Source organism: Diaporthe batatas (assembly GCF_019321695.1).
Source record: "Diaporthe batatas strain CRI 302-4 chromosome Unknown Contig00015, whole genome shotgun sequence".
NCBI lineage: Eukaryota > Fungi > Ascomycota > Sordariomycetes > Diaporthales > Diaporthaceae > Diaporthe > Diaporthe batatas.
In genome coordinates this window covers 815,233-843,128 of record NW_025408562.1, presented here as the reverse complement: position 1 = coordinate 843,128, position 27,896 = coordinate 815,233, and the positions used below count along the sequence as shown (strand labels likewise).

Genomic DNA, 27,896 nt, shown 5'->3' with positions numbered 1-27,896 from the left:
AACATGCCGGGGTTATGGCCGGTGGTTGGGCAGCGGCAAATGTCTAATGGACTTCATTGTGCTGAAGCCAACTGGAGGCTTGTATTGCTCAGCTCAAAGAAAAAAAGAGGGGGAAAAGAAAAGATAAGAAAAGATCAGAGAAAAATGTGTGGCACCAGGAGTACTATACTACTGGAAGGTAGGCATGTACTTGCCTATATGGGATTCTGCGAGACTGCAACCAAGATCTTGTTCTCAGCGGCCGGGCTTTTTGACACGATCCCAGCGTTTCCAACACCTTGGAAGGCTCCAAAAAGAACTAGAACTATGGATGAATCCGAGAAAATCCGTCTAAAAATATTCAAGTATTTCTTATGACCCGCGGCCAAGGTAAACTAGACGGTGGTGGGCTTTGTCTTATGGATTGACGACTCGGATGGCAATTGGCGAAGGTGATGCTTTATGAACTAAGCCACATCAGTGCAGCCTGCAGGAGCTTGTACTGTGGTACAGCGGCACAGCATGCACAGCTGCACCTGCCCCTTGTAAAGCCGCGCTTTATGTCATCAAGCCTGGCCGCAATCCGATTGCAGCACATAACCCCTGATAAATTGAGTGGGGCAGACGCGGTTCACGTCACACCTTAAGCTACTACCATTGAGACGCGTTCGGGCTCTTTACTTTTAGACGTTGCCTCTCTTTCATTTGTGGGTGCTCAACAACATCCAAAAGGCAGCTGCGAAAACCCAAGGCCAGACAACCCCCCGCGCTCATCTGGTTTTCAAGGTCTTATTTTCCTCATGCCAAGTTAAAGCGGTACACAGTCGTCTTCTTCCCTTGTATCTCACGGCACGCCCGTGTCGATTTGCCGCCCTCGTCATCCTCCGCCATGCCTGCAGCTACCATGAGTTCCAACAAGCGCATCCTGGGCGAGACGTCCAGTGCTCGGAGGAACATACCCGCTACTCCAGCAGGTTCGAAAAAGCAAAAGACAGAGCACTTCTCATCCTCTCCTGCCCCTCGGTTTGCCAGTTCCCAGGCAAAGATCGCGTCCAGCCAGCCAAAGAGCGCCTTCGAGGCCGAGGTTCTGGAGAAGCTGAGCCAAGACATCTCTGAGCTCAAACAGAACAACACAGAAAAGGACCAGTCATGGGGGCGCCCGCCTGTCCCGGAGGACTTCGACCCAAGTTCCTCCAGCCTGTGTTTTCAACAGATCGATGCCGAGGAGGGCACCCTGCATGGTGGCAACCCTACTGTCAAGCTGTTCGGTGTGACTAGCGATGGCAACTCGGTGATGCTCCACGTCAAAGACTTCAAGCATTACCTTTTTGTTGCGGCTCCCGTGGGATTCACCAACAAGGACTGCATACCTTTCCGCGCATACCTGGAGACCCAGGTCGCACAGCACCAGAAGGTCATTCACGATGTGGAGATGCTCATGCGAGAGAACATCTATGGGTTCCAGAACAACACGCAGAACCCGTTCCTCAAAATCACCGTCACAGATCCCAAGTTCATCAACAGGGTTCGAACGACCATACAGTCCTGTAACGCGAACTGGAAAGGCATGTGGAAGTCTGCCGACGGCCAGATCCTCACTTTCGACAACATTCAGTACCTCTTGAGGTTCATGGTGGACTGCAAGGTGCGTTGCCACATACGTCCATCTGGCACTTCTCAGCTGACTTTTGTTAGATCTTCGGAATGTCCTGGGTCGAGGTCCCTGCCACCAAGTACGAGCTGATCCCGGAGCGTGACCGGCAATCAAACTGCCAGATCGAGGCGGAGTGCAGCTATCACGACCTGATAGCACACAAGCCAGTCGGAGAGTGGTCAAAGATGGCCCCGCTGAGGATCTTGTCTTTCGACATCGAATGTGCGGGACGCAAAGGCATCTTCCCAGAAGCCAATCATGACCCTGTCATCCAGATTGCAAACGTCGTCACCAAGTACGGAGAGAAGAAGCCGTTTGTCCGGAACGTCTTCTGTCTGGACACCACCAGCTCTATCGTTGCGACTCAGATCCTCGAGTTCGAGAGGGAAGAAGATATGCTGATGTCATGGCGGGATTTCCTCGACAAGGTGGATCCGGACATTATCACTGGCTACAACATTGCTAACTTCGACTTCCCTTATCTTCTTGACCGTGCAAAACACCTAAAGTGCAAGGGTTTCGAGTACTGGTCCCGGATTCCGACGGTGAAGTCAGTGTCGAAAGAGACGAACTTTTCCAGCAAGCAGATGGGCAACCGCGACACCAAGGCAACAAACACAAATGGTCGGTTGCAGCTGGACTTGTTGCAGCTGATCCAGCGAGACCACAACTTGCGAAGCTACACGCTGAACTCTGTGTCATCGCACTTCCTCGGGGAGCAGAAGGAAGACGTGCATTACACGATGATTACCGAGCTGTTCAACGGCACACCGGAGTCCCGAAGACGTCTGGCACTATACTGTCTGAAGGATGCGTACCTCCCACAAAGATTGATGGACAAGCTTTCATGTCTCGAAAACTACACCGAAATGGCAAGAGTCACAGGTGTACCATTCAATTTCCTCCTGTCCCGTGGCCAGCAGGTCAAGTTCATCAGCCAGCTGTTTCGCAAAGCTCTGGAGCAGAAACTGGTCATCCCAGACCTGAAGGGCGAGGGCAGTGACGACCAGTATGAAGGCGCAACAGTCATTGAGCCGACTCGCGGCTATTACGACGTCCCCATAGCGACATTGGATTTCGCCTCACTATACCCTAGTATCATCCAGGCACACAACTTGTGCTACACCACGCTGGTCTCGAAGAAGGCGGTTGAAGCGTTCAACTTGAAGAAAGATGAGGATTACATTGTCACACCCAACGGAGACCTGTTCGTGACGACGAAACAACGGAAAGGGCTCTTGGCGCAGATTCTTGAGGAACTGTTGTCTGCAAGAAAACAAGCCAAACGGGAGCTGGCGGCAGAGACGGACCCCTTCAAGAAAGCCGTGCTGAACGGTCGTCAGTTGGCCTTGAAGGTTAGCGCGAACTCGGTCTATGGTCTCACAGGTGCAAGCAACGGAAAGCTGCCGTGCTTGGAAATCGCCAGTAGTACCACCAGTTTTGGTCGTCAGATGATCGAGAAGACCAAGAACGAAGTCGAGGCCAGGTATAACATCGCCAATGGTTACTCTCATGATGCGCAGGTCATCTATGGTGACACGGATTCGGTGATGGTCAAGTTCGGCACTACAGACCTTGCAGAAGCCATGAAGCTCGGCGAAGATGCGTCACAATACGTCTCGGCCAAATTCGTCAAGCCGATCAAGCTGGAGTTTGAGAAGGTTTACTTCCCTTACCTGTTGATCAACAAGAAGCGATATGCCGGACTATACTGGACCAAGCCTGAAAAGTGGGACAAGATGGACACCAAGGGAATTGAGACCGTGAGACGCGATAACTGTCTTCTTGTTCAGACAGTCATCGAGAAGGTGCTAAGGATGATCCTGATCGACCGGGACGTCCCAGGAGCCCAAGAGTGAGCCACCTCGCAAACACAGCCGTTGTTTTTGTTTCTCCGTGCTAATTCAGCCCCGAACAGTTATGTCAAGGATACGATCGCAGATCTGCTGCAGAACAAGGTGGACATGTCCAAACTTGTCATCACCAAAGCCCTCACAAAGGATGACTACACGGCGAAGCAAGCGCACGTGGAGCTGGCGCACCGCATGAAGAAGCGTGACGCAGGCTCAGCACCGGGCCTGGGTGACCGAGTGGCCTACGTGATGGTGAAGGGCGCTGCCGGGTCCAAGAACTTTGAAAACTCGGAGGATCCAATCTACGTCCTGGAGCACAATGTGCCCATCGATACAAAGTACTACCTAGACAACCAGCTTGCAAAGCCCCTGGGCCGGATCTTCGAGCCCATCCTGGGAGAGACGAAGGCCAAGTCGCTGCTGGCGGGTGCGCACACGCGGTCGATCGCTGTCGCAGCACCGACAATTGGCGGGCTGATGAAGTTCGCGAAGAAGACCCAGACGTGCATGGGCTGCAAGAAGCCGCTGACGAGTAAGGAGGAGGCCCAGGGCGCCGTGTGCGCGGACGACGCGCCACGGATTGGCGAGCTGTACAAGAAGACGCTGGACAAGGTATCAGACCTGGAAGTGCGCTTCGGACGGCTGTGGACGCAATGCCAGCGCTGCCAGGGAAGCATGCACTGCGAGGTCATCTGCAGCAGCAAGGACTGCCCAATCTTCTACATGCGCATGAAGGCGAAGAAGGATCTGGAGGATGGCAACAAGGAGCTCCAGAGGTTCGACTTCGACCAGGCGGCCATCTGGTAGGCGGGGATCAGGCGGGCCAAAGGTGGTGACCAAGCCGTGCGGGTGGCGGTGGCTCACATGAGGGTTGATCTGGCATCGTTATTGTGGAGACTTACTAGGTGCATGAACGAAGGGGCAATGGATTTTGAGATGGAGTTCAGGAAGGACCGGGGGCTTCAATGAGGGCCAGTGCTGGCGTACGGACATTTGATATGCGTGATGCGCGGATAGGGCAGGGAACAACGTATGATAATATCTCTCAGTCATGCCTATTCATGTCAGAGCCGTTCTCGCAGGAGAGCAAGTCGGGCGGATTTCCGAGGAAGGGTTCGATTTCCGACGTGGAGCCTGTCGGAGCCGACAGCCTGTAGGAAAGAAAGCCCAAGGAGGCGACTCTGGGGACCCTGAGGGAGTATTTGGACTGAAGTCGTCCCAGCAGAGTAAGGACCAGCGCGTGGGTAGAAAGTGTGGGGGTTGTATAGGCGACGCACCCCGGATTGAGGAGCGGGATCGCATCAACGCGCAGCGCAATACGCGCCTCGGCCTCATCAGCTTTGGGCTGGCTTGGCTGGGCCTCTGGCTAGGCGTGCAGCCCGTGTTAGTGTTATTAGTCAGGGCTCACTCTAATGGGCCGATGTGCACACCGACGGAGCAGTTCCGGGTTTTCCCTTTGGTCTGGGAGGTGGCTCGGGAGATGCAGGGAAAATTTTTCACCTCGGTGTTTCGCCTGGAGAGCAAGCAGCGCAAGGGCAGTGTGAGGATGGCGGGCCATACACGATGTCGCCAAAGCGATATTTTGGGCATCTCCAGTCTTGTTCCGCCTGGGGCTGGCAGCTGGGGGGGGGGGCGGGGTGTCGGGGCTCCTCCGTGATCGCTCGCTGCGCCGTGGCCGTGGCTCGTGGGCTGTAGCGGAAGGCCCGCAGCTTGGACCCTGGAAAGTATGGCGTAAGAGGCTTCAAATTCAACCTGCTAACGGGAACAGAGCAGCTGGGCGAATCAAGGCCTGGCGATAAGATCTGGCCGGGCTCTCTCAGGGCGATCTCTTTTTTTTTTCTTGGCTAGCAAGCAAGCGAGTGGCACCCCATGGTATGCAGGCCAGACAGCATGGGAGATGCAGATCTGGGATCCATAACGTACTCCGTAGCCAGACTGCCATTATAGTTTCACCTCGACGGGAGCGTCTGCCGCGTGCCGTGCCTCCTGCTACAGTGCCTAGCTTGGCAATTAGCTAACAATGTGTCCCAGGCTATGCCCCAACCGGTCGACATGCACAGAGATAAGCACGCTGTGATGACGAGGTCAACAGCCGAGAGGAGACCGACGGTCATTCGGAAGGTCAGACAGACATGGTAATTCCGTATTGGGCAGACCTGCGCAGCTGCGGTGCCTGGAGGAGATGGAGGAGAGGAGGCAGGTACGACTGCTGCTGCCCCACAAAATAATTCACTGCACACCCATCCAGCCATCTTCCCAATGCCGCAATCGGCGACTCTGATCTGGCGCATTGCACTTGGTGGAGAGCTGGGGGAAGCAGCCATCCCTGCACCCTCGCTCAAGCAGGCAGGGGCCCCACTTACCCACCATTAAGCTGGGCGGGCTAGTCCGCCTCCCACGTAACAGCACGGTACAAGGCTGATGAATATCAGAGATAACGAACACAAATCTTATTAACAAGTGCGCCCAGTCAACCAGTCGAACACCCCCAAAGGGCCGAATGGCCATCTGCGAAGACGGCGCCCCAGTGCGACCCCCACCGGGAGGAGCTGTAACATGGGACCTCCGAATGCTTGTTCACCGGGGACGAGGTGAGCTGCGAGATAGACTAGATGTCCTAAATCGCTAGTCCCGCGGAGAGAGAGAGAGCAAGCACCACCCACACGGCCACACGGCCACACGGCCAGGGAAGGAGTGACCGTTTAGATTCAGCTCATAGAATTGCCATGCTGGGTCGGTGCTGTGAATGCTCGCTCCCCTCTTGGGTATAATAAGACCTCCTGTCTCTTCGCTCCCTCCTGCTCACACCACTCTCCCTCTCGACTCTCGGATTCTGTCTTGATATACCAACTTCAACCACAGCCCATACAAAAGACCATCGCCCTTGTGCTTTCCCTTGCCGTGATACCCTCCCTACCCTCTTTCTCCTACACCCAAAAACCACTACCGCCCAACATGTCGAACCTCCCCTCCGAGCCCGAGTTCGAGCAGGCCTACAACGAGCTGGCCTCCACCCTGGAGAACAGCACCCTGTTCAAGAAGAACCCCGAGTACCGCACCGCCCTCAAGATCGCCGCCATCCCCGAGCGCGTCATCCAGTTCCGCGTGCAGTGGGAGGATGACCAGGGCAACGTCCAGGTCAACCGCGGCTACAGGGTCCAGTTCAACTCGGCCCTGGGCCCCTACAAGGGCGGCCTGCGCCTGCACCCCACCGTCAACCTGTCCATCCTCAAGTTCCTGGGCTTCGAGCAGATCTTCAAGAATGCCCTGACGGGATGTGAGTATTCTCCCCTACTCGAAAGTGGTGGGACACCGCGGCTAATTATGACATCTCACAGTGATGATGGGTGGTGGCAAGGGTGGTTCTGACTTCGACCCCAAGGGCAAGTCCGACAACGAGATCCGCCGCTTCTGCGTTGCCTTCATGCGCGAGCTGCAGAGGCACATTGGTGCCGACACCGACGTGCCCGCTGGTGACATCGGCACCGGCGCCCGCGAGATTGGCTACATGTTCGGAACCTACCGCAAGGAGAAGAACAAGTTCGAGGGTGTCCTCACCGGCAAGGGCCTCAACTGGGGTGGCAGTCTGATCCGACCTGGTATGTCTGCCCTGAATTCTGCTTACTTGTTGGAAGCAAACAAAATGCTAACGAAATCACCAACAGAGGCCACTGGCTACGGTCTTGTCTACTACGTCGGTCACATGCTGGAGTACGCCGGCGCCGGTTCGTGGGCTGGCAAGCGCGTCGCCGTCTCCGGATCTGGCAACGTCGCCCAGTACGCCGCCCTCAAGTGCATTGAGCTCGGCGCCACCGTCGTCTCGCTGTCCGACTCCAAGGGCTCGCTCATTGCTGAGAAGGGTTTCTCCCCCGCCGAGATCGAGGCCATCGCCGGCCTGAAGCTCAAGCACAAGGCCCTGACCGACTTCGTCGCCGCCGCCTCCGACGCCAACAAGTTCAAGTACATCGAGGGTGCTCGCCCCTGGGTCCACGTCGGCAACGTCGACGTCGCCCTGCCTTCGGCGACTCAGAACGAGGTGTCCAAGGAGGAGGCCGAGGCCCTGGTGGCCGCTGGCTGCAAGTTCATCGCTGAGGGCTCCAACATGGGCTGCACACAGGACGCCATCGACATCTTCGAGGCCGAGAGGCAGTCCAAGGGCGCCGCCAGCATCTGGTACGCCCCTGGCAAGGCCGCCAACTGCGGTGGTGTCGCCGTCTCTGGTCTGGAGATGGCCCAGAACAGCCAGAGGCTCACCTGGACCCGCGAGGAGGTCGACCAGAAGCTCGCCGGCATCATGAAGGATGCCTTCGAGAACGGCCTCAACACCGCCAAGGAGTACGTCGAGACCAAGGAGGGAGAGCTGCCCTCGCTGGTCGCCGGCTCCAACATTGCCGGCTTCGTCAAGGTCGCCGACGCCATGCGCGAGCAGGGAGACTGGTGGTAAATCAGCCAGCTTTGCTGTTCTTGATGTGATGATTTCTGGGGAGCAAAAAGAAAAGTTCCTTCTTCCTTTGTGTTAATTCATCCTGTGGGCTGGGCTGGAGTATTCTGTTTTGCCACTTGTTTTTCTCATGGCGGGTTTCTTCAGGGTTTAGCGGCGGTGCACAATACCAATTCATGACTTTTTACGACACTTTTGTCGATGGCCTGGTCATTTTTGACGTGCTTGTTGAAATGTCTCCCCCTCCTTGTTACCTAATTTGAAGTCGCACGGCACGGTTCGTACGACTTGGTTCGGAGTATAAGAATGAATGGCTGACCGATGCGGGCGCCCCTATGCCCCCACTCCTCTCTGGTCATGGACCATATTAAGAACGGAAACGTCTTATAGATACACACAGCCAGGTCAGCACTACAAAAATAACGTACCCATGAATGGGCGGCGCACTCTCAGTATTACTCACCACTCTCACTTGGCACCGCATACTGGCGCCGTCTCGGAAGGGTCGATCGCCCGGCGCCCCACGCCCCACGCCGCGCCCCGTCTGAACTTGGGGAGACCAAGCAGCCAAGCAAGCAGGAACGGGATCGGTCGCCCAATGCGCACACAACACAAGCAATTGGCGGGCGGGCGATCAGTCCCGTCCCATCTCATCTGAGCACTTTAAGTGAGCAAGTGCCCGGGCTGGGCAGATCGGGAGCGCAGCCCATCCGGTCTCAACTTTTTTTGGGGGTTGGGTTGTTGTTGTTGTTCGTCTCAATGCCGAGTGGTGGCAATCTCCCGTGTGCGGAACCGGTTACTATGGACGAGGGGATCGTCCTTTTCTTGCTGGTTTGGACGCGTGTGTTTTGTGAGTTGGTGAGGGAGGGGAGTGGGTGGGATTAGATGCGGCTTGTAGTGATGGCGTCAGGCTGGCTGGCCAGCGTGAGGATGAAAATACACAGACAGACAGATACACGGTCCTGGGCGGCGGATTTCCTCATCGAGAACCCCTTCTCTCTGTCTCCTCCCTTCCCCTGAGGAAATCGCACGCGCTGCGGTCGGCATGGAGTGGATGGATAAATGGTGGGGCGAGCGCGTCTATGTCACCCGATCCTACCTACTGTGGGTATATCTGTCTGTCTGTCTGTCTGTCTGTCTGCAATAGGCAAGCAGGATGCTGGCTGCTGTGGCACCCGCGGGAAAGAATCCCCATATAGGACGGACAGAATAGTTCACCGGCATGACGAAGAGAAGAGACACGGAACCAAAACTACGACAGCACCCAGGCAGATCCGACAACATGACCAACCAACCCCCACCCCCAAGACACCTTCCCCAAATGCCCGATTCTCCCGGTCGCATGTATCCCCCGAGCTCTGCCTCTTATTTTACGCGGGACCAGGAAAAGGGTCGGCGGTCGGTGGGCCCCCCGCTTGCCTGCCTGCCTTGGTCGTTACCTGAGGAGCGTGCATGGCATGCATGCATGCGTCGGGGGGACGGGGGATGGAGAGGCCAAAGTGAAGTGGCATGCATGGCCTGCGTGGTGGTGGTGTTTGATCGACCCCGGCGTTTGGAAGGGGTCTTGTGTTGTGTGACGGGCCTTGGGCTTGGCGTGCCCGCGCTCGACCTGCATCATCGACATCCAGGCTGGGCTGACTTACCGGCCGGGCCTGAAGGGGAGCTGCCGCAGGTTGTGTGCAGTCCGGCTTTGTGGGTTGGCTTAGGCCCCGTGTCTGCCTTGATGGATGAGGTAGTGGTTTGCACCTTGTTCGGGAAACGAGGGCATGATAGTCAGTCAGTCAGTCAGCCAGCCAGGCTGTTGTAGATGCTAGGCTGGCAGGCAGATTTAGCTTCCTAGTCTGTCTGTCCCTCTGTTTCAGCGGCTTGGGGCCTCGGCAAAACAAGCGATTCTCGTCTTTTTTTGTTAGCGGCGTGCTTCTCACGGTCCTCACAGACAGATTTCAAAAGTGAACAGAAAGAATTATTTTTGAACAATTTTAATTTTTGGCAAGATCAGCTAGCTACTGTAGAGATCACGATCAGGGTATCTTTTGGATCATCCCAAACCCCCCTCACCACCCACGACCAGCCTAGAGTAAAAGGAAAGCGGACGAGGACAGAACCCCAAACCCCAGGGGAATATATATATAATGGTATAAACAGGCTACCTGCCAAGCTAGCATCCACTCAAAGAGATTGTGTGAACACATGGATAGGCGGGATATTAGAGAGGTGGACATCTGTTGTATAAGAAATTGTCCGCCCAATAATGAGAAACGAATAGAAATAAAACGTGGGGGCTGGGGTGTGTCTGTCCGTCCTCTATCGTCCATGCTCGTCGGTCTCCTGTCAACACCATCTCCCTGGCGAAAAAAGAAAAAAAGAGAGAAAGGGAGCTCAGCTCCGTGATCATGTGTCACTGCTGTATCTAGGACAGGACCATGACCATGGGGCCGGCGGTGATGATGTCGTCGGAGATCTTGGCGGTCATTGGCATCGAGTTGACGAGGTTGAGGTAGACAACACCAGACAAGCCCTGGGGGGTGGCGCAGGCACCGTTGGCGAACTGGGTGAACATGGTGCCGGTGGGCAGGTCGCCGGAGGAGAAGGCACAGGCGGCGGCGCCGGTGGAGCCTTCGCTCTGGAGCTGCAGCTGCTGGGGGCTGGCGAGGGCGATCTGGCTCATGACCTCGGGGTTGGTCATGGTGATGTTGGGGAAGGCGGTCAGCTGGAGGTTGCTGCCCTGGGGGCAGCTGGCGATGAAGGGGGCTGCCAGGGAGAAGACCTGCTTCGGCGACAGGGGAGTATCGAACGAGTTGGGCGAGGCAGCAGCCTTGGTGGCGACACGGGTGAATGTCTGGTGGCGGGCCTCGATCGAGTAGATGGAGGCGGCGGTGCCCAGGATGCTCTTGTCCTGAACCAGAGGGGCGGCGCCGAGGTAGGCGGAGACACCGACCTGCTCGAGGGTGACGGCAGTCTGGAGCATGGCAGTGGCGGACGAGAAGGACTGGCCAAAGTTGTACTGGCAGGGCTGGACGGGCTGGACGCCCTTCTGGGCGAGGGCGCCCTGGAGGAGCTGGACGTGGGTCTCCTCCTCCTTGCCCTGCTGGGCAAGATCCGCGACCTGCTGCTGGGTGAGGCCAAGATCCAGGAACTGCTGCTGGGGCACCTGTTGGAGACCCTGCTGGTAGAAGGTGGTCTCGAGCCACTCAAGGGTCAAGGCACTGGGTGAGATGGTCAGCAAGGGTGTTGTTTGTCGGTAATGGATATACAGGGAAAACTCACAATTGCAAGATATCGGGATCTGTGATGCCCGCGGCACCGGCAGCAGCCTCCTGGCGCCTCATGGCCTGGTGGATCTTGAGCTGGCGTTCCGACAGTCTGGGAGCGGCGGGGAAGGCGGTGGCAACGGCGGCCAGGGTAGCCACGAGGGCGGACTTGAGTGATACAGAAGCCATTTTCGGTGTTGATGATTATATAATTGTGATTTTGATCGAACCGGCGAGCAGTTGGAAGATGTTTGGAAGCGGCCTGCCGTTGGAATTAAAGTTGTGCGTGTTGTTTGTATTAATGAGAGTCTAGTAAGGACTGTGACGAAGGCAGGCGAAGGAAAGGATGCGAGAGCTCGATGTTCTCACGGTGAAAGCAGACCAGTGCTTTGTTTTTGAATCCTGTTCGTCGAGGTGGAAACAAGTTGCACACGGATGAGGGATGGAAGGACAAGAATCGAGCTGGACGAGGAGGGAGGAGGAGGGGGTAATAAGAAGAAGGACGAAACGGCCATGTGCTTGTGCTCTGCGATGGCATGCTGTCACTGGCAGTGATCAAACATTGCCGGAGACGAACTGCCAAGCCACGGATGTGTTCGAAGAGGCTGCTGCTCGTCTGCACGGAAGGCCAAGTAGCCGTGGCCGGGCTGGTGGTGTTCCTGCTGCTACATGCTACATGGGAGGCATGGGGGGCATGGGAGTCCCCACGGGTAGTACAGGACCGCGCAGGTTAGCCAGGGGGGCCCCCAGCCAGGCTGGGATGCAGACCATCAGATGGCAGCTGATGCCGGACTACCGCCTGTTGTACCGTACTCGATGGTGTAGGGGCCAGAAACCGGAGAGTAGTGGGCGTTTCGTTTGTCAATCCTCCTGTAAGAAGCACGAGAAGGCACCAAGGCAGCCGCAACCCACGGGTCGTCGTCCAGAAGGCCGCTACCCACTTCGTCGGAAGGAGCAGGTGAGGTCAGATCCAGCCAATCAGGACCCCCAGGCTTAGGCAGCTTGTGGGCGGGCCGAGGGGTGTGGGAGCCTCATTGGGACGGGGACTGGATGGAAAAACCAGGGTATTGTCCAAGAGCCTCCCGGAACCCTTAGCAAAGGTGCTCGTTGCGGTGGTGCGAAGCAGGTAGACGGGCAATAAGACCGGGGTGTGGGGGTTAGGCAGGCACAGGGGTTGGGGTTGCATTGTCGGGGTCGTAACTTCATCCTGTCTCATCTGTGTTTGAATTGACGGGCTAGACATTCCCGGACACATAGCACCTCTGTCTATGCGGCGGGCTGCCCTGCCCATGTACCTTTTGCTGCCAAACCGCGTGTGTGGCTACCTCGCCGCACCGCTTCCCGGACCCACCCAACCTTATCTCAACACCCAAAGTAAAGCTTCTTCTTCGTCCAGACTTGGCCGTGGCGCCCGTCCCACATCGCAGGGCAAATAGAGCACGGATCCGCCGAGCCGGTTGGAAATCAGTCAGTCCTGTTGTGTACCAGAGAGTCAAGACCTCCACCGCTGAGACGGCAGCTGGACGGGTGAGGATGATGTGCTCACGGAATGCTGCCCCAGCGATCGCCGCCATTCATGCCCTTCAGACGGAGCGCCTCGCATCCACCTCGTGCCTGCGCAGATCTTCCTGGCGATGCCTGTCGTCGTGTCCCGGCCCGGACAACTTCCATAGCAACAACCATCCGGACCAAGACCACGCCGCACCCACTCCCGTGCCCGAGTATGCAATTCGCAAACGCTCGGTACCGCCCCCCCTCGTCTCTGCACGGAGATTGGTGCTCCTGGCGTCAACTTGGCAAGCCACCCTGATTGTTCCTGTCTGCGTTTCTATGCCTGCGAAGCGCCCATGCGTGTAGTTCCTGCATGGGGGGACTTCAGGGACCAACAACCTAGCCTGATTGGTGGCTGTGTTCAATGTCCTGACCATCTTAGATCTTGCCGCCCTCCGACGCTCGCAAGACGTCCACTGACGTGGCTTGAAAACCGCCCTTACTAATTACTCTTTTCCCTTGTTTCTGCCTCGTCCGGTCTCCTGCATGACCTAGTCTATCGTGGAATAAATGGGAGGCCACGGCGGCTGCGGCCTCGGCATCTTCGTCGTTTCGATTCGTCCAACGGGCATATTCTCTCCAATACTCGAACCACATGAGTCCTGCCCTAGGCCGCAGCGGCACTCTCGGTGGGCTTTGTCCCAATACCGTGTGGTTACGATTGGCTCGAGTCAACCTCAGATACTCCCAAGGCTGAAGGTTTCCATCTCGGGCCATTTGCTGGGCCCCCATAGATCGGCCGAAATATCCCGTGTTTCCTCAGCACCCTTCCGTCCAAGCCGTCACCATCTGACAAAAGTCTTGCCCTCCCTCACATCATGCAGCATCTCAACTTTACCCCCGTTGATCCGCAAACTCAACCCTTCCGAGTTTCCCACAACGTGGGTCCAACCCCTTGCGTCACTCAGCCCCAAGTCTCAGTGTACTTACTCGGCGCCCAAAACGTCTTAGCTCACCCCCTTCCTACAAGACCACAAGGATCCCGAATGTCCACCATACATGACTTACCTAATGGCACATCTAGAAACTTTGGAACTATATCCTGTGGCAGAGTAGACGACGGCCTGAAGTGATGGGGAAAGTTAAATGGCTGGCCTCTCTGTCCACGGACACCCAAGAATGCCTCGTCAGAACAAGCTGGCGGGTAGTGGCCCAGCCGTTGCATTTTACCACACACGGACGTCCGGTGCCTCCTCCACCGAGGTTATCGTCGTCCGTTACAGCCGTTTCCTGCTTCGGATGGCAGCGGTGCTCGAGCCTGACGCATTCACCGACCCGACCACGAGTAATAAACAGGAGGTAAACGGGAAGCCCGCATCCCACGACCCGAGAATGTAAAACGCCGTTTCGCAACCATCAGGAAACATCTCCCCAATGCTCGGGCAAAACTTCGTCGGCGTCTTCCGAGCCGTTGAGGCTGATTGTTGACTGACACGATCATGCAGGAGTCAGCCCTCGGGGTGCTCACGGAATGCGCAGCCCAGAATTGTCCCGGGCCAATGAGAGTTTGCTCGTTGACTCCGATTTCGTGTCTGTCTTTCTAGTCTGCGTTGTGAGTGGTGATGGCAAATGACGATTCCCTTTCTTCCATTCCAAGCCCAAGGCTGATTATGTCTTCCACAAGTTGGGCAGTTTTGGGCCCGTCCACTCATCCGTCTCCTTGCTCAAGACTGAAGTGCCCCTATTCAGCAGCCGCCTCAAGCCAAGACGGCCTCGACAGCTCCGAATGGCGTCCCGGGTGCCTTGTAAAACTGCACCACCTTCAGACCAGCCTGGCCCAGCAGCTCCCCCCACTGCTTCTCCGTCCGCTCCATCCCGGTGAAGGTCATCATCAGCAGGTCCACCATGGCGCTCTCGCCGCTGACGCCCTGGGTCGGAAGGATCTGCTCAGCTATGACCAGCCGGCTCGGCAGCTCGCGGTCCATGGCGTCTGCTATGCGCTTGAGAATGGCCACGCTGCTGGGGTCCGCCCAGTCGTGGAGGATGCGCCTCAGGAAGTAAACCGGAGCTCCTGGACGAGCGTGGGAGAGTGCTCGTCAGCTCGTGCACTCAAGAACTCGCAGCTGGTTGAGATATGGTGTTTGAATGGAATGAGAACCGAACTGACCTTTGACAGGCTGCTCCTTGAAGAAGTCATGCGCCATAGGTACGATGCCCTCTGCCGGCGAGACATCCTCGACGACTCCTGACAGGTCTTGCAGAATAATGGTCCCGTTGATCTCCTGGATTCGAGGACAGAGTCAGTACGCAAAAATGATTTTCAAAAGTGCCTTCGTTGGGATTGTGGATGGTCCGGTACAGCTCGAAGCAGTGACCTTTCCTACAACCACGCCCTCTTTTTGCTGAATAGCACACAGCCATTCAGCCTATTCACACAGGTTATGAGGACGCATTTAAGATGGGTCACAATTGCCCAACGTCTTGAAAGAAGTGAGCGGAAAAGGTTTGACTGACCTTGCAAAGCTCGCGGATCTTTGCGCTCGTATGGCCGGCGCCACCACCGATATCGACCACCAAGGGCGTCGACGCGTCCGTCTCCCTCCCCAACCCCTTGATCTTCTCAGCAAAGGGGAACAAACCGACAGACCAGACCCCGTCAAAGGACTGGGCCTTCATCGCGCGGTTGGAGTTCTTTTGTCTCTCCGGAAACTTGGCGATGTGCTCCCACATCTCGGTGCCCTCAGTCCTATGCGCAAATGTGTACTATATATAACACACCAAGTCAGTCGGCAATTGTCAAATATCTGGGCACGCCGAACACAACTTCCGAATATCACGACAGCGCAGACACATGGCCACCACAACCACCGAGGATTCACTCACGGGACAATTCGCAGGATCCGTAGGCTGCCTCCACCCATTCTCGGCAAAAAACCGCGGCATCAGCGCAACAGCAGGCCCGGACTCGTCGACAAGGTGCTTGAACGTGGCCGCCATGTCCGGGTGCGCCAGCAGCGCAGCCGCCGGCGCCAGCGCGTACGCCTCCTCGCCGGCCTCGACGACGAACGGCGGCCCGGCGGCGCGCAGCAGGCGCACGAGCAGAGCCTTCTCCACCACGGCAGCACCACCGAGCCGCGCCAGGATCTCGTCCACCGTGGCCGGCTCCCCGCCGGGGCTCAGCGCGGCCCCGGAGAAGACCCCGACCTCGGCGAGGCACCGCAGCGCCGCGACCCTCGTCACCGCGCCGAAGAGGTCCAGCACCGCGCCCATGGGGCCCTGCGCCTCTGCCAGGAGCCTCTTGGCCTCGCTGATGAGGTGCGTGTGTGACGCGGCCGTGTCTGCTGCTGCTCCTGCCTTGGTCGAGATATCGGCGTATTCCGAGGCTGCGGTGCTCACGCGGGCGACGGCGTCCTGGATGGAGGCTGCGCGCCGGGCGGCTGCTTCTGGTGTGGTTGGTAGACCTGCCATGGTGTTTTAAGGCGTGGTCTTTTTTCGGTGATCTGATATGATTTGTTTGTGGCCGGTGCTAAAGAGGTAAGGTAAAGTAAAGTATGGACTCGACCGGTTTCTTTCTGCGGTAAGTATTCTGTGCGTGAACAATGATGTCTGTCGACTTGGATATAGCGAGATCGAAACAAGAAGAATTGTTTTGGAAGAGTAGCAGTCACAGTGCTCTAGTCTATGATATTCAAAAAGCCCAGCAATATTCGACACAAATCCACGGCGGCACCCCTATTTATACGCAATCCGCCGTCTACTCATACCGGAGCTAGAGAGAGCATGAATCCTGCCCGGTCGTCGTCGGCCCCTCACTCACATGGCCGCCTTACTTCCTAAACAATAAAAGTCCCAAAACAAGAGTTCTCCTCGGACTTACGCATCCATCATGGGCATTCGGTGCCTCTCTGCCGGTAAGTAACATCGGGAGGTAGACGGACGGGTGGGAGTGGCTGCGGCCCAGCCGACCCCGACCCCGACCCCGACTCGGACGCGGAGCCGATATCCCACGTTCGGCCGCTGCTGGGTGCATCGGTGCAAGCATAAGTAAGCGAGCAAGCCAGCCACACCACAATAAGACCAAAGGATCACGGGTCTAGGCCTCCCAACTATTTTTTTCGCCAGATTCAGCAGTTGGTGGTCTGATGAGTTCTCCCGTGCGCTGGGCGGGGCAACATGTTGGCCCGGACCTGCAGCATGTCTGACAATCCATCCGATGGCTCGAGTCACGGTCTGTCGAGCTGTCCAACGCAGGTTGCTGGATGGGAATGAATTGGAACCAACATATTCTCCTTGTTGTCCTGGGTGGATGCCTTTAGTGCGAGCAACAGAAACGGTACTACATAGTAGTTGCTGTCTTGGCGTGATTGAAGTTGTCTTCTTTTTACTACGAGAGTTTCTAGCATCGGCCGACTATCTAATATCTCTCATATCGCCTCTACAGTCATCCTCGGACACTCCAATCAACTTAGAGAATAAATACCATGCCGCTCTGTGCGTGAGACTCCAGTTATATTATGCTCTTTTCGTCAGGTTCACCTTGTCAGCAACTTAACCCATGCTTCACTCATCCTTTCGCCGGGCCCGATGACCACAGCCTTTCCTAATTCTGTTCAATCCCAAAGCTCCAGAGAACCATCGATCGCTATTTTGTCGGTAACCCTTCTAACCCTACTAAGCATTTCAAGCCGTTGAGGGTCTCCTCAGAACTCAAACTGTCCAAGCCGTGATTAATGGTTTCACCTTACAGGGCGTAAGGGTTGAGGGAGCGGATGGTCAGGCACCTGTGTGAGACGTGGTTAGCTCATGAGCAACAAGGCATCTTCATGTTTCAACACGAGGTGTTACTCACGGTGGGCTCTTGCTGAGGTCCGTCTTCAAAATGATGGGGACCCGAGTCATTTCTGTCACATCCTGGATGTACTCCCCTCCTTCCTCACGCAGCTTGAAAAGGTTCAAGTACTTCTCCTTGTTGGTCAGGCGGTTCTCGGGAGCTTCCACGGTAGGAACCTTGGAGTCCGATTTCGTGCGGTGCAAGGTGCCCGCGGTGGACGAGCGGGTGGGTGACCCAGGAACGCTCTGGGTGGGGCGCTCCGCCAGCGAGGCACCTGCCATGGCCTCCGTGATGTCCGACGCGTTGTCGTCATCGTCGTCGAAGAGTGCGTCGACATCGTTAGTCGAGATCGTGTTGGTTTCGGTCTGCTTGCGAGCCGCCTCCTCGCGTTCCTTCTTCGCCCGCTCGGCCTCCTCTGCCTGCTTGGCAGCGGCCATCGCGTTGGACATCCGGACCGAGGCGGCAGCCTTGGGCCGTTCATCCTCGGGAACATAGGCAGAGCTAGGCACACCCTTCTCCCAGTAGAGCTCGAGGACCCTCTTCTCCTTCCTGAACTCGGCCTTCTTAAGGGGCAGCTGGTCACAGTGCACCCGCTTCTCGAAACCCCACTCGGGAATGAGGACGTCAAAAGCGGATTCATAAACGCAAAGCACAATACCTTCGCTGATGAGGTCACCATTGACTTCCTGTCGCTTCTTGTCCATGGTACGGCAGGACTCGATGTGGATGCTTTGTTCTTGAGCATTCTGGGCAGAATCCTTCTTTGTGTTGCAGCTTTCGATGGTCTTGACGAGGTTCTCCAGGTCCTCGCTGTACTCGATGCTGCCGTCGGACAGCACGGCCTCAAGCTGCCGATGGACCATGATGTCGGCATAGCGGCGGGTTGGGCTCGTGAAATGAGTGTACAGCGGCAGGTTCAAGGCATAGTGGGGCCACAGCTGCTTCGCGGTCTTACCAGCGATGAAGTACTTGGCACGCTGCATCGATTTAAGCAGCAGGGTCTCCATGCCCTTCCTTACATCGCTGTCATCAACCTTGAAGAGGCTGTTCTGTAGAGCACCACTGCTGGAGCTATCGAACTCGTATCCCAGGGCCGTCATGCGGTCAATGAACGTCTGAAGCCTGCGAGGATTCGGAGCACCTTGTCTGCGGAGCAGCGCCTTTTCAGGCAGACCTTCAGCAAGACGTTGCGCAACGTAGGCATTCGCCTTGTGCATGAGCTCTTCCACCAACTCCATAGCCGGCGTCGATTCGAAGATGTTGTCCTTGATAGGGATGTTCTCATCATCGATCTGGTGGAGCAGGCGAAGAGGTGCAATTGGCTCACCGCCAGCACCCAGGCGGGACTCGCGGAACTTCTGGGCAACACCCTGTGATCCATTAGCGACTGGCGAGAACTGATATCTCCCCGGAGGTACTTACGTAAAGGATCTGCATATCTCTGAGTTCAACGGCAGGGTGCTTGAATTCGGCCTCTCCCGAGAGAGCATTATCGATTTCAGAAAGAGCCACGGTGCCGGCGGCCTTGATGATACTCTTGCCGATCCAAGTGTCACCTTCAGCAACCGCGCCGGTGTGCGGGTTGACGGAAAATACAACACTGACAGCAAGGCGCTCCTCGCCGGGTGTCAGCGAGCAGAGCTCGGCAAACAGCTTGGGCGGAAGCATCGCGCATGTCCTGTTGACCAGGTGCACGGCAGTGCCCCTCTTCTTGGCCTCACGATCCACGAGTGAGTTGGGTTTGACGAAGTGAGTGACGTCAGGAACGTGGATGCCGATCTCGATCTTTCCATCAGCGAGGGTCTTGACGTGGACGGCGTTGCTGAGTTCAGCAGACCCATCCATGTCCAAAGTGAATGTCTTGTCGTCGCGGAAATCACGGCGTGCTGCAATGGCAGCCTCGTCTTCCTTGGCAAGCGACCAGTCCTGGAGGCCAACACTGCGGAGGACTGCCTCGGAGAACTCATCCGAGGCGAAGTTGTTGTCGCGCAGAAGCGCGTCGGTCTCGACCTTCAGGTCACCCATCTTGCCAAGCTGCTCAACGAGGGTGCCGAATGGATGCAGGGAAGTGATGGGCCAGCGCTTGATGCATGCAACAAAAATGCGATCAGCATAGTCCTGGTGCTTCTCGACGAAGTCTCGCGGGGCTTGCTCTGTTGGAATGGCGATGAGAGGCACGCGCTTGTCCGTCGGCTTGAACCAGACAATCTTGGGCTTCTCCTGCTGGCGGTTGTCCTGGTGGCGGTTGCCATCTCTGGCAGCGCGCTCAGCCTCTTGCTTCTCTTTGGTAGCCTGGCTGCTGGGGCGGAGCAGGCCGAGGTTGCCTGAGAACATCTGCCCAGCGACACGCTCGATGACCGCAACGATGTGGCCGGCATACAACGGCTTCTGCTCATCGTTGATTTCCTCCTCCTCGACAAGGAGCAGACTCTGGCCTTCAACCTCAACATCGTCGTTCTTCTTCTGAGTGGGGCGCTGCCTCAAGCTGCCGCGCCTTCTGAGACCACCCTCGCTGGCGTTGTTATCGTCGCCATTCTGATTGCTCTGGCCGCCACCATTCGTGGAGCCGGACCGAGTGTCGGTGATATCCTTGCGCTTCTTCTTCTCTTCCTTCTCACGCTTCTGAGACCACACCTCATCAACGTCGAGCAGCTCAACCGCGACCAGGTCGCCCTCAAGCGCACGGTTGCGGTCCTTGCTGCCGCAAATAAAGATATCGGCATCGAGAAGTCCGTCCTGAGTGGACACGTAAGCATCACTACGGTTCTTCTTGTTCACCCGCAGGACACCAGAAACCAGCTGACCTTCCCCTAGCAGGGCGGGCAGCGTGGCTTGCGGGAGATATGGGGTAAAGAGAGTCTTCCTCTGTTGCTGTTGAGGTTGCTGAGACATTTGAGGCGCATGCTGGCTACCCTGCAGGCCAACAAAGTTCTGTCCGCTCATCTGAGCAGCTTGGAGCGCCTGGAGCTGACCCAGCTGAAGGGCATTAAGCTGTTGTCCGGGGTACATCTGGTGCATCATCATCTGACCAGGTACCTGCATCAGTTGGGGCTGACCGGCATACTGGAAGGCGCCAATAGAGTTCACAGATTGACTCATGGAGCCGCGAGACCGGTGGCCCGGCTGGAAGTTGCCTTGGTTCTGGCCAGCCTGGTCTTGAGTCTGAGCCTGTGGGGTGCGCCAGTTCGAATCAAAGTTACGAGAGGACGACCGGTTGTGGCCGGATCCACGACGGGGGAAATCATTAGTCTGGCCAGGCTCGGAACCGGTCTGGGAGCCTCCGCGGATACTGGCACCTCCGCGACCGTTAGCGCCTGCGGCCATGCTCTGGCTCCTGCCGTGGCCGCCGCCGCGGCCGCCCCTGGACGCAGCGGGCTGGAATGGCGGGGCTTCGGCCGAGGTCTGCGTCGTGGCGGGCTTTGCCTCGTCCTCGGGCGCGGGAGCTGCGGGGAAAGAAAAGCTGGAGGTCGTGCGCTTCTGCTGGGCGATCTCGGCGGCCTTCTTCGCGTCGGCGAGAGCCAATGAGTGGCGCCTCTGGTGGCCACTTGCGGCGCCGGACCCTCCACGGCCTCCGCGTGAGGCACCGGCGTTCTCCCGGCCTTGCGGTTGCTGGGGCAGCTCAAAGTTACCAAAGGCGGACCCCGAGGCTCCTGATGAAGGAGCAGGCGGTGGGCCCATGCCCATGTTGGGAAGAGCCGACTGATTACGGCGATGTGACATGGGTTGAGTGGGTGTACCCATCGACATGTTCTGCTGCGGTAGCTGGTTGGGGAACTGGAAGCCGGCCTGGGGCGACATGTTGGGCATGCCTTGGACTGGGTTGAACCCAGGTATGGCCTGGCCCGGTGGCATCATACCCATGTTGAGATATTGTTGCTGGGCTTGAATCTGCTGGTGTTGCTGCTGCAGCAACTCTATCTGCTGTTGTATAGCCATTTGCTCCACTAAAGAGAGGACCAGGTGTCAGTTCTTGTCCGCGGCATACAAGCTCCATGCCGTGGAAGGAGAAGGTAGGGCCCAGGATCCCGTGCGCGAACACGTTTCCATTCGGGCCTTGGATACTTGGCACGACGGCAGCAGGGCGGCGAGACTTACTTCCAGGGTTGCCGGTGAACATGCTCACCAGCGGGGTCATCTCAGAGGGACTCCGGCGATGGGCAATATGGAGCCTCCGGCCGGTTGGGCCAGGGACGCCCGTTGGGGGCTGCTGGCCCTGCTGCTGCTGCTGCTGCTGCCCCTCCATGGTGAGCTAGCTTCGCACCAGAACAGGACAGGCCGGGACAGGTGGATGACGTGGTGTGCAGAGCTGCGGTGGGAGTATATGCCAGTGCAAGCGAGCTGGCTGGGGTGGTGGAGGAGCTTGAAAGTGTGTGGGCGTAAGCGTGTGTATGTGTCCTGTGTCTGTGTCTGTCGACTTGACTTGTTGCACGGCACGGGGGCAGGGGACGGAAAGACAGTGTGTGGTGGTGGTGGTGCTTGTCTGGTCGTGCGGGATTGGCCGTTGGCGTGGGTGTGCGTGGGCGGGATAGGTATTGCGTAGTTTCGAGAACGGAGCTCCAAAGGAGGGTCAATGAAAGGACGAGAATGAAGGATCAGTGCAAGGAGTGTGTCGATGGGGATGGATGTCGCAGCTTCGCCTCCAGCAGTTGACAGGATGGCAAGCAGCTGGTGATGGAAGAGGTTCGGCGACGTTGGAGGGGGGGTTGGGTGTGTGAGAGAGAGAGAGGTCGATGGTGGTCGATGTCCAGGTTGTTGGAAGAGGAAAGTGCCCCGAGGCAGCTGGTGACCAGGACTGGAACCTGGACCTGGACCTGGAACTGGGCTGGACTGGACTGGACTGGAGGGCGGGCACAGGGCGAGTCAACCTGGGAAGGTATCTGTCAGTTCACAGTCTCCTGTCAGTTAGCACCCGATTTAGTGCGAGGAAGCTAGGAGAATACGTGGGCAGAGGAGCACCGGGTATCGAGGTATCCAGGTACTCCGTACCTAGGTGTGGCACCTACCAGGTAGGCTAGGCCGGAGAGAGCACCGGGCAGCAGTGCCCAGAGCCCCAGAACCCCAGAGCAGGGTCAGCACGTCTTGTGCCAGGTGCTGGGTGCTGGGTGCTGGGTGCTGCGTCGGCTACGAGGACTCCACTACCGAAACGGGACCAGCCCATTGGCCACGGGGGTGGTTTGACGTCCGCACCTCCCAGCCGAAACTCGGGTGGGATGCGGACGCTGTCCGCAAGCTCTCTCCAGATCTACAGCGCACCAGCTACTAGTGCGCTCGCCCACTCCATCTCTTTTGCCCCTCGAGACAGGCTGTCCCTGCGCTGGCGGTCGGTCTGTCGGTCTCGTGTGTTTTCCCATGTGGTTCTGCAGGCAGCTGGCAGGTGCTGACTTGCCGTGACAGCAGTCTATATAGATATATCTATACTGTGGGATGTGTGCATCGAGGTGGTGTGCCCCCCCAGCAAGCAGCCCAGGGCAAGCTCTGTCCCTCGTGTGCTCCTCCACGGGTCCTCCTCCTCCTCCCAGGTGCCCTCGTATGTGGGATCTGCTTGGGTGGGGCCCTCCGTAACCCGGCCGAGCTTGTGCCACCAGTACCGGGGCCTGAGTGGTCAATCAGCACCTTGTATCTCTCGTCGCCTCGTCATTTTTACACTACTCAAGTACACATTAGCATCTCGAGGACACTGCTAGGCTTAGCAGCTGAAGACGCCCCCCACTGTTGATTGGCGACCACGGTGTCCTGCGGAGAGGAGTGCGCAGTAGATCCGGGTGTGCCACGACTCGTAAAACACGCTCTTGGAACCAGGCCACCAGTCCACATCATCCATTGAGCACATCTGTTTCGAACGGGCCGGGACGGTCAAGGCTGCTGCTTCAAGGAGAGCCCACCTGTGACAGCCAGCCCAGCCGAGCCAGCCCAGCCAGCCCAGCCCAGCCCAGCCAAACAGGCGGGAAAAAGGGGGCAGGCATGCTGGCATGGCGCGCGGGCCGTCCTTTCACTCGGCTCGGGTCCACCACTATGAAGACAAAACGTCCATTTGCGGACGGCAAAGGTCTGTGTGAGCTGCTGTATCCGAGGTCCAGGCCCAGACCCTTCACAAATCACATTCACAACCGGCCAGCTCCCACCTGTTGAGCCTCTTGCTCTTTTCGAGAGCTCCAGCAGGCCAGGCCACCCACCAGGCGCAGCCTCGTGCCAAGTCCAACCACAATGGCTGAGAGCAAAAGTGCATGGATTGTCTAGGGCACGACATATACCTGTGGATTTCCCTGTCTAAAAAAAAACAAGTATTTATAAATATGTCGATACTACTGTTTTACACCGAGTAGACCACAGCACATTGATTGGACTTACCCCACAATAGACTGGTGACATCTGACTCCATCATTAGCCGGGCATTTCAGCAATGGTTGATTCCTATGTACGTTTTGCGAGCGTCAGATAACACCTTGGTATTTTCTACGAGGATTGCTCAAATATAGCAACTGGGTATATTTGATGTAGAATGTTTCACACCAGCCCTCGATGCTACGATATATGTGGATGTCCACGGCCATATAGGGTGCCATTGCCGTCCGCCCACGAGCATGCCTTCACTCGGAGGTGGTGGGCCGTTTTGGAGGAGAGGAGGTCAGGCAACAGTCCAACGGCCTCTACCTAGGCCTGTTGGCCCAGTGATTCTTTCGCACACACGAATCGACGGAACTGTACTGCAACACTTCGAAGTGTAGTTCTATAATCGCAGGTGCCAGAGAAGAATGATGCCTGAGATACTGGCCCCGAGGCTTGAGCTTGGGGTGTCCAATTCCCTCACTATTGTCGGGACGTGTAGCAGGCACACCCTGGGCGCGGGCAATCACCCGGTAGATACGGTTGTATTGTATCCGTACCACTAGCAGCCTAGTAGCTAGCAGCCTGGCAATCCTAGCAGCCCGTGGGTATTGTTCCGCTAGACAATGGCAACTGGCAAATGGGCAATAGATCCAACGAGATCCTGAATAGACCGCCCGCCATAGTGGGGCTCGGGCGGTCGAGCTTTCTGCCTGCAGAATCGGCAGAGCCAAGACCCGCCTCTGCCACTTACATGCAGGCGTGGTGCATGCACGCATTGTAGTACAAGGAACTTGCCTGACCCTGATTTGCGCCTACTGCTACCTTTCCCTTGATCGAGTAGTGTACTTTGCCCACCCGTCGCGTCAAGTCAACCTTTGAACACTCGCCGGCTCGACCTGAATCGGCCGCGGCGACCAAGTTCGCACCCCTCCAGGATTCGCCTCGACGACCACGACGACTGCACCCTGTCGCGTTCCTCCGTCATGCAGTCAAGATGACAACCCCGTCGCCTGCGACTCGAACGTCGCGATACCCGCGCGCCAACCCGCCCACGCCCAGCCCTGCCACCTCGTCCGTCGCAGACTTCCTCAGCCCCGACCGCAATTCCGAGTCCAACCACAAAGATGCCCTTGCTGCCGCCGCCGCAGAGCACGAAAGAATCCGCGCCAAAGCGTAAGTACCGAAAGACCCGGGTTCTTCTGCTGTGGCGCAGCCCTCGCTGCCGGCGTGGTGTTTGCTAACACGGGTTTCTGGTAGGATTCACACCCTCTACATCCACGAGCAGAACGTGCAGAAGGAGCTGTTGCTCGAGCAGGCACGGCGAGAACAGGAACGGGCCAGGGCCGAAGAAGCGAAGGCCTTAGCAGCACAGGAGAAGATCAAGGCCGAGCAAGAGCGGCTGCGCGCTGAACAGGCGGCTCGCGAGGAGCAGGAACGGCTTCGAGAGATTGAGGCCAAGAAGATACCGCCGCTGCCGCCTCTTCCAACACCCAAACCTGAGAAACAACCTGCCGCTCCACAACCTCAACCCACCGCGCCCACCGCGGCCCCGGCCCCGGCAGCCAAGGCGAGCCCAGCTCCCCCTGCCCAGCCTGCAGCTTCACCCTTCTCACAGCCGAAGCCCCCGGCCAATGTCGCTGTCAATGGCAATGCGGCATCTAAACCGCCCAGCACCAGTACGGCCGCTGCCCCGACCCCCAGTGCTCAATCCGCACCCGTGCCTCAAGATGCAAGGCGGCAACGCGCCGTTGAAATCCACAAAAACCTCAAGCAGCTTCGTGCAGCCATCGCCTCGCAGTCATTACAGAATAAGGCTCTGAAAGCCAAGGCTGGGGATCTCCGAAGACAGCTTCGCAAGGTGATTGGCCAATTGTCCCTCGACAAAGATGGCAACAGGGTGGTCGTAAGTCTATGTTTCCATCTCGTCCGAAGAGGTTGCCTAACCAAGAAAAAAAGATGCAAAAGGTCACCGTGGTCCTGAAAGAAGCATTGGCAAATGAAGCCGGCAGCCAGATGGTCGATCCCAGCCTCGTGGTATTTACGCCCCGGCAGCCTGTCGAGGGAGCCATGCACAACGCCGAGCTGCCTTCGCTGTTCTTGTTCGTTCTCAACCACCTCGCAAAAGCGATCATCAACCAGTTCATCAACGAAGCTGCGTCAAATACGAAGACCGCTGATCCGGTTGGGGTTTGCGCCGCGGCCGTCTTCTCAGATCCTACCTTTCAATGGCGAGGGCAAACGCTCATCGACGTGCTTATTGCCAAGTTTCATGTCGTCTGTCCGGTGCTATTCGGTGCTAGGGGTTCTGAGAAGTCAGAACAGGGGAGAGACCTTGTCGGCTGGAAACGTAGGGGAACCGCCTGGGTCCCCGAAGCGGAGCATCTGGACAGGATGACGGGGCTTGCTGCAGGTTACGCAGCGATCGCCCTGAGGGACTTTTCCAAGGCAAAGAAACAGAATCCGTACCCAATGCCGCACTATTGGGAGTCGATGGCGAAGATAGTGAACACGCCGCCGCAGCAGATGTCAGCGACCCAGTGCGTTGTCTTGAGGGCCATGATTGACCACCATGAGGCAAGGTTCCTGCAGTTTTACGGCTCGGCAGCCATCGCAGCACTGAGACTGGCACTGGTGGATTTCCCGGCCGCGGCGGCAAAGGCAGGGTTGAAGGATAACGCGGTTCAGTCTCTTGCAGTACATGCAGAGATACTGAAGACCAGGGTCGGGCTGAACCTCGCATGAAAGGGCGCATTTGCACAAGGGAAGGGATTGGACATAGACGAGGGACAATTGTTGCCTGAGACACCCGGTCCAAGCAGCAGCTTTGATATGGGAAGATGACTGGATCATTCAAAACCAAACCCAAAATTTGAATAGACTCAATCAAGTCTTACCTACCCGACCATGTGAAATCATGGGGGGGGGGGTTCTATCCGCCCATTTATAGTCCCCTTTTTTTTTTGCTCCAGACGCCGTGCCTGCGCCAACGCTCACAATATCAAGAGCAAAACCAACAGGATACACAAAACCATGATCAGCAGCCCGATGCACCAGCTGCTCAGGCGGTCCTCGTTGTGCCGGATGACGTACTTCATCTTGTCCATGCCCGTCTGCAGCCGCCCGCCCACGCGGTCCGCCAGCGCGTCCGTCGTCTCGAGCATCTCCATCTGCTCCTCCATCTCGCGGCCCATGTCGTCCGCCATGCGCCGCAGGTTCCCCACGGTCTGGAACACGCCGTCGAGGTGCTCGTCCTGCTCGCGCATCATGGCCTGCTGCTGCCGCTGCTCGAACTCGGCCGCGTAGTCCTCCCCGTCGCCGCCCTCGGGGTCCCCGTCCGCTATGGCGAACGCGTTCGGGTCGGGGAGGTCGCTGCCACCGCCACCGCCCCCACCACCAGGCCGCCGGGCCGGCGCGGAGCCGGGGCCCGAGATGTGCTTCCTCAGCTCGTCGCGCATGTCCTCCACCTCGCCGCCGATCTCCTGCACCAGGCGCTTGCGCCGCTGGACCTCGTGCGCCGTCAGCCCGAACTGCGCCGGGTCGGCCTCGACCGCCTTGACCGACTCGACCAGGTCGGCCAGGTCCTCGGCCAGCGACTCGAGCGCGGCCTCGAGGTCGGAGCGCGCGGAGGCGAGCTCGGGGGAGGCCTGGGTCGTCGTCAGGGAGCGGATGCGCAGGTACGAGGTGAAGAGGGGCCGCGTCTGTTCCATCTGGGCGAGGACATCTCTGGACAGAGGGGAGGGGGACAACGCCCACAAGTCAGCTCGGGCGCACCGGGGCTCCTTGGTCCGCGGGCTTACTTACTGCTGGACCTGGAGGAATGGGTCCTCCTCGTTCGTCGAGGACATCATGCTGGACAGAGGTGGTGTGGCCTTTGCAAGACCGTCAGCTGGGGCATCGAGCCTTCATACAAGTGCTGGCTGATTTGTGTGGGGTCGGTTCTTGTGAAGATTGTTGTTGTAAATGGCGCCGTGGTGGTTTAAGGAACGGCTGCGTAATGATCGTTGTACCTTTACGGATCCTGGCTGGTAATGCAGGTAATAAGGCTACACATTAGGGGGCCGCCAAGGCC

The 27,896-nt window shown here is 57.5% G+C and overlaps 7 protein-coding genes across 7 annotated transcripts; 3 read left to right on the top strand and 4 right to left on the bottom strand.

Moving 5' to 3' along the window:
- Window positions 1–642: 642 nt before the first annotated feature.
- KVR01_011278 (DNA-directed DNA polymerase delta POL3) lies at window positions 643–4,867 on the top strand. Its single transcript, XM_044788390.1, has 3 exons — window positions 643–1,624; window positions 1,675–3,488; window positions 3,552–4,867. The coding sequence occupies exons 1-3, from the start codon at window positions 869–871 to the stop codon at window positions 4,291–4,293; spliced, it is 3,312 nt and encodes a 1,103-aa protein (XP_044639653.1). The 5' UTR covers window positions 643–868; the 3' UTR covers window positions 4,294–4,867.
- Window positions 4,868–5,388: 521 nt separating this feature from the next.
- On the top strand, window positions 5,389–8,115 carry KVR01_011422 (uncharacterized protein). The gene is made up of 4 exons (XM_044793512.1): window positions 5,389–5,686; window positions 5,919–6,763; window positions 6,825–7,085; window positions 7,152–8,115. The coding sequence occupies exons 2-4, from the start codon at window positions 6,442–6,444 to the stop codon at window positions 7,928–7,930; spliced, it is 1,362 nt and encodes a 453-aa protein (XP_044639797.1). The 5' UTR covers window positions 5,389–5,686; window positions 5,919–6,441; the 3' UTR covers window positions 7,931–8,115.
- A 1,902-nt stretch (window positions 8,116–10,017) lies between these two features.
- Window positions 10,018–12,251, bottom strand: KVR01_011212 (uncharacterized protein). The gene is made up of 2 exons (XM_044792498.1): window positions 11,195–12,251; window positions 10,018–11,133 (listed from the first exon to the last, which is right to left on the bottom strand). Exons 1-2 carry the CDS (start codon window positions 11,365–11,367, stop codon window positions 10,338–10,340), a joined length of 969 nt encoding a protein of 322 aa, XP_044639587.1. The 5' UTR covers window positions 11,368–12,251; the 3' UTR covers window positions 10,018–10,337.
- Window positions 12,252–14,274: 2,023 nt separating this feature from the next.
- KVR01_011191 (uncharacterized protein) lies at window positions 14,275–16,442 on the bottom strand. The gene is made up of 4 exons (XM_044790303.1): window positions 15,553–16,442; window positions 15,184–15,432; window positions 14,837–14,951; window positions 14,275–14,740 (listed from the first exon to the last, which is right to left on the bottom strand). Exons 1-4 carry the CDS (start codon window positions 16,135–16,137, stop codon window positions 14,427–14,429), a joined length of 1,263 nt encoding a protein of 420 aa, XP_044639566.1. The 5' UTR covers window positions 16,138–16,442; the 3' UTR covers window positions 14,275–14,426.
- Window positions 16,443–17,026: 584 nt separating this feature from the next.
- KVR01_011314 (mRNA-binding translational repressor SSD1) lies at window positions 17,027–22,427 on the bottom strand. The gene is made up of 4 exons (XM_044789188.1): window positions 21,596–22,427; window positions 18,923–21,444; window positions 17,519–18,870; window positions 17,027–17,450 (listed from the first exon to the last, which is right to left on the bottom strand). Exons 1-4 carry the CDS (start codon window positions 21,741–21,743, stop codon window positions 17,411–17,413), a joined length of 4,062 nt encoding a protein of 1,353 aa, XP_044639689.1. The 5' UTR covers window positions 21,744–22,427; the 3' UTR covers window positions 17,027–17,410.
- Window positions 22,428–24,821: 2,394 nt separating this feature from the next.
- KVR01_011348 (uncharacterized protein) lies at window positions 24,822–26,569 on the top strand (the record flags this gene model as incomplete). Its single annotated transcript, XM_044794708.1, has 3 exons — window positions 24,822–25,000; window positions 25,085–25,730; window positions 25,784–26,569. 3 exons carry the CDS (start codon window positions 24,822–24,824, stop codon window positions 26,567–26,569), a joined length of 1,611 nt encoding a protein of 536 aa, XP_044639723.1.
- Window positions 26,570–26,817: 248 nt separating this feature from the next.
- KVR01_011369 (uncharacterized protein) lies at window positions 26,818–27,675 on the bottom strand (the record flags this gene model as incomplete). The annotated part of the gene is made up of 2 exons (XM_044790148.1): window positions 26,818–27,550; window positions 27,629–27,675. 2 exons carry the CDS (start codon window positions 27,673–27,675, stop codon window positions 26,818–26,820), a joined length of 780 nt encoding a protein of 259 aa, XP_044639744.1.
- Window positions 27,676–27,896: the final 221 nt, after the last annotated feature.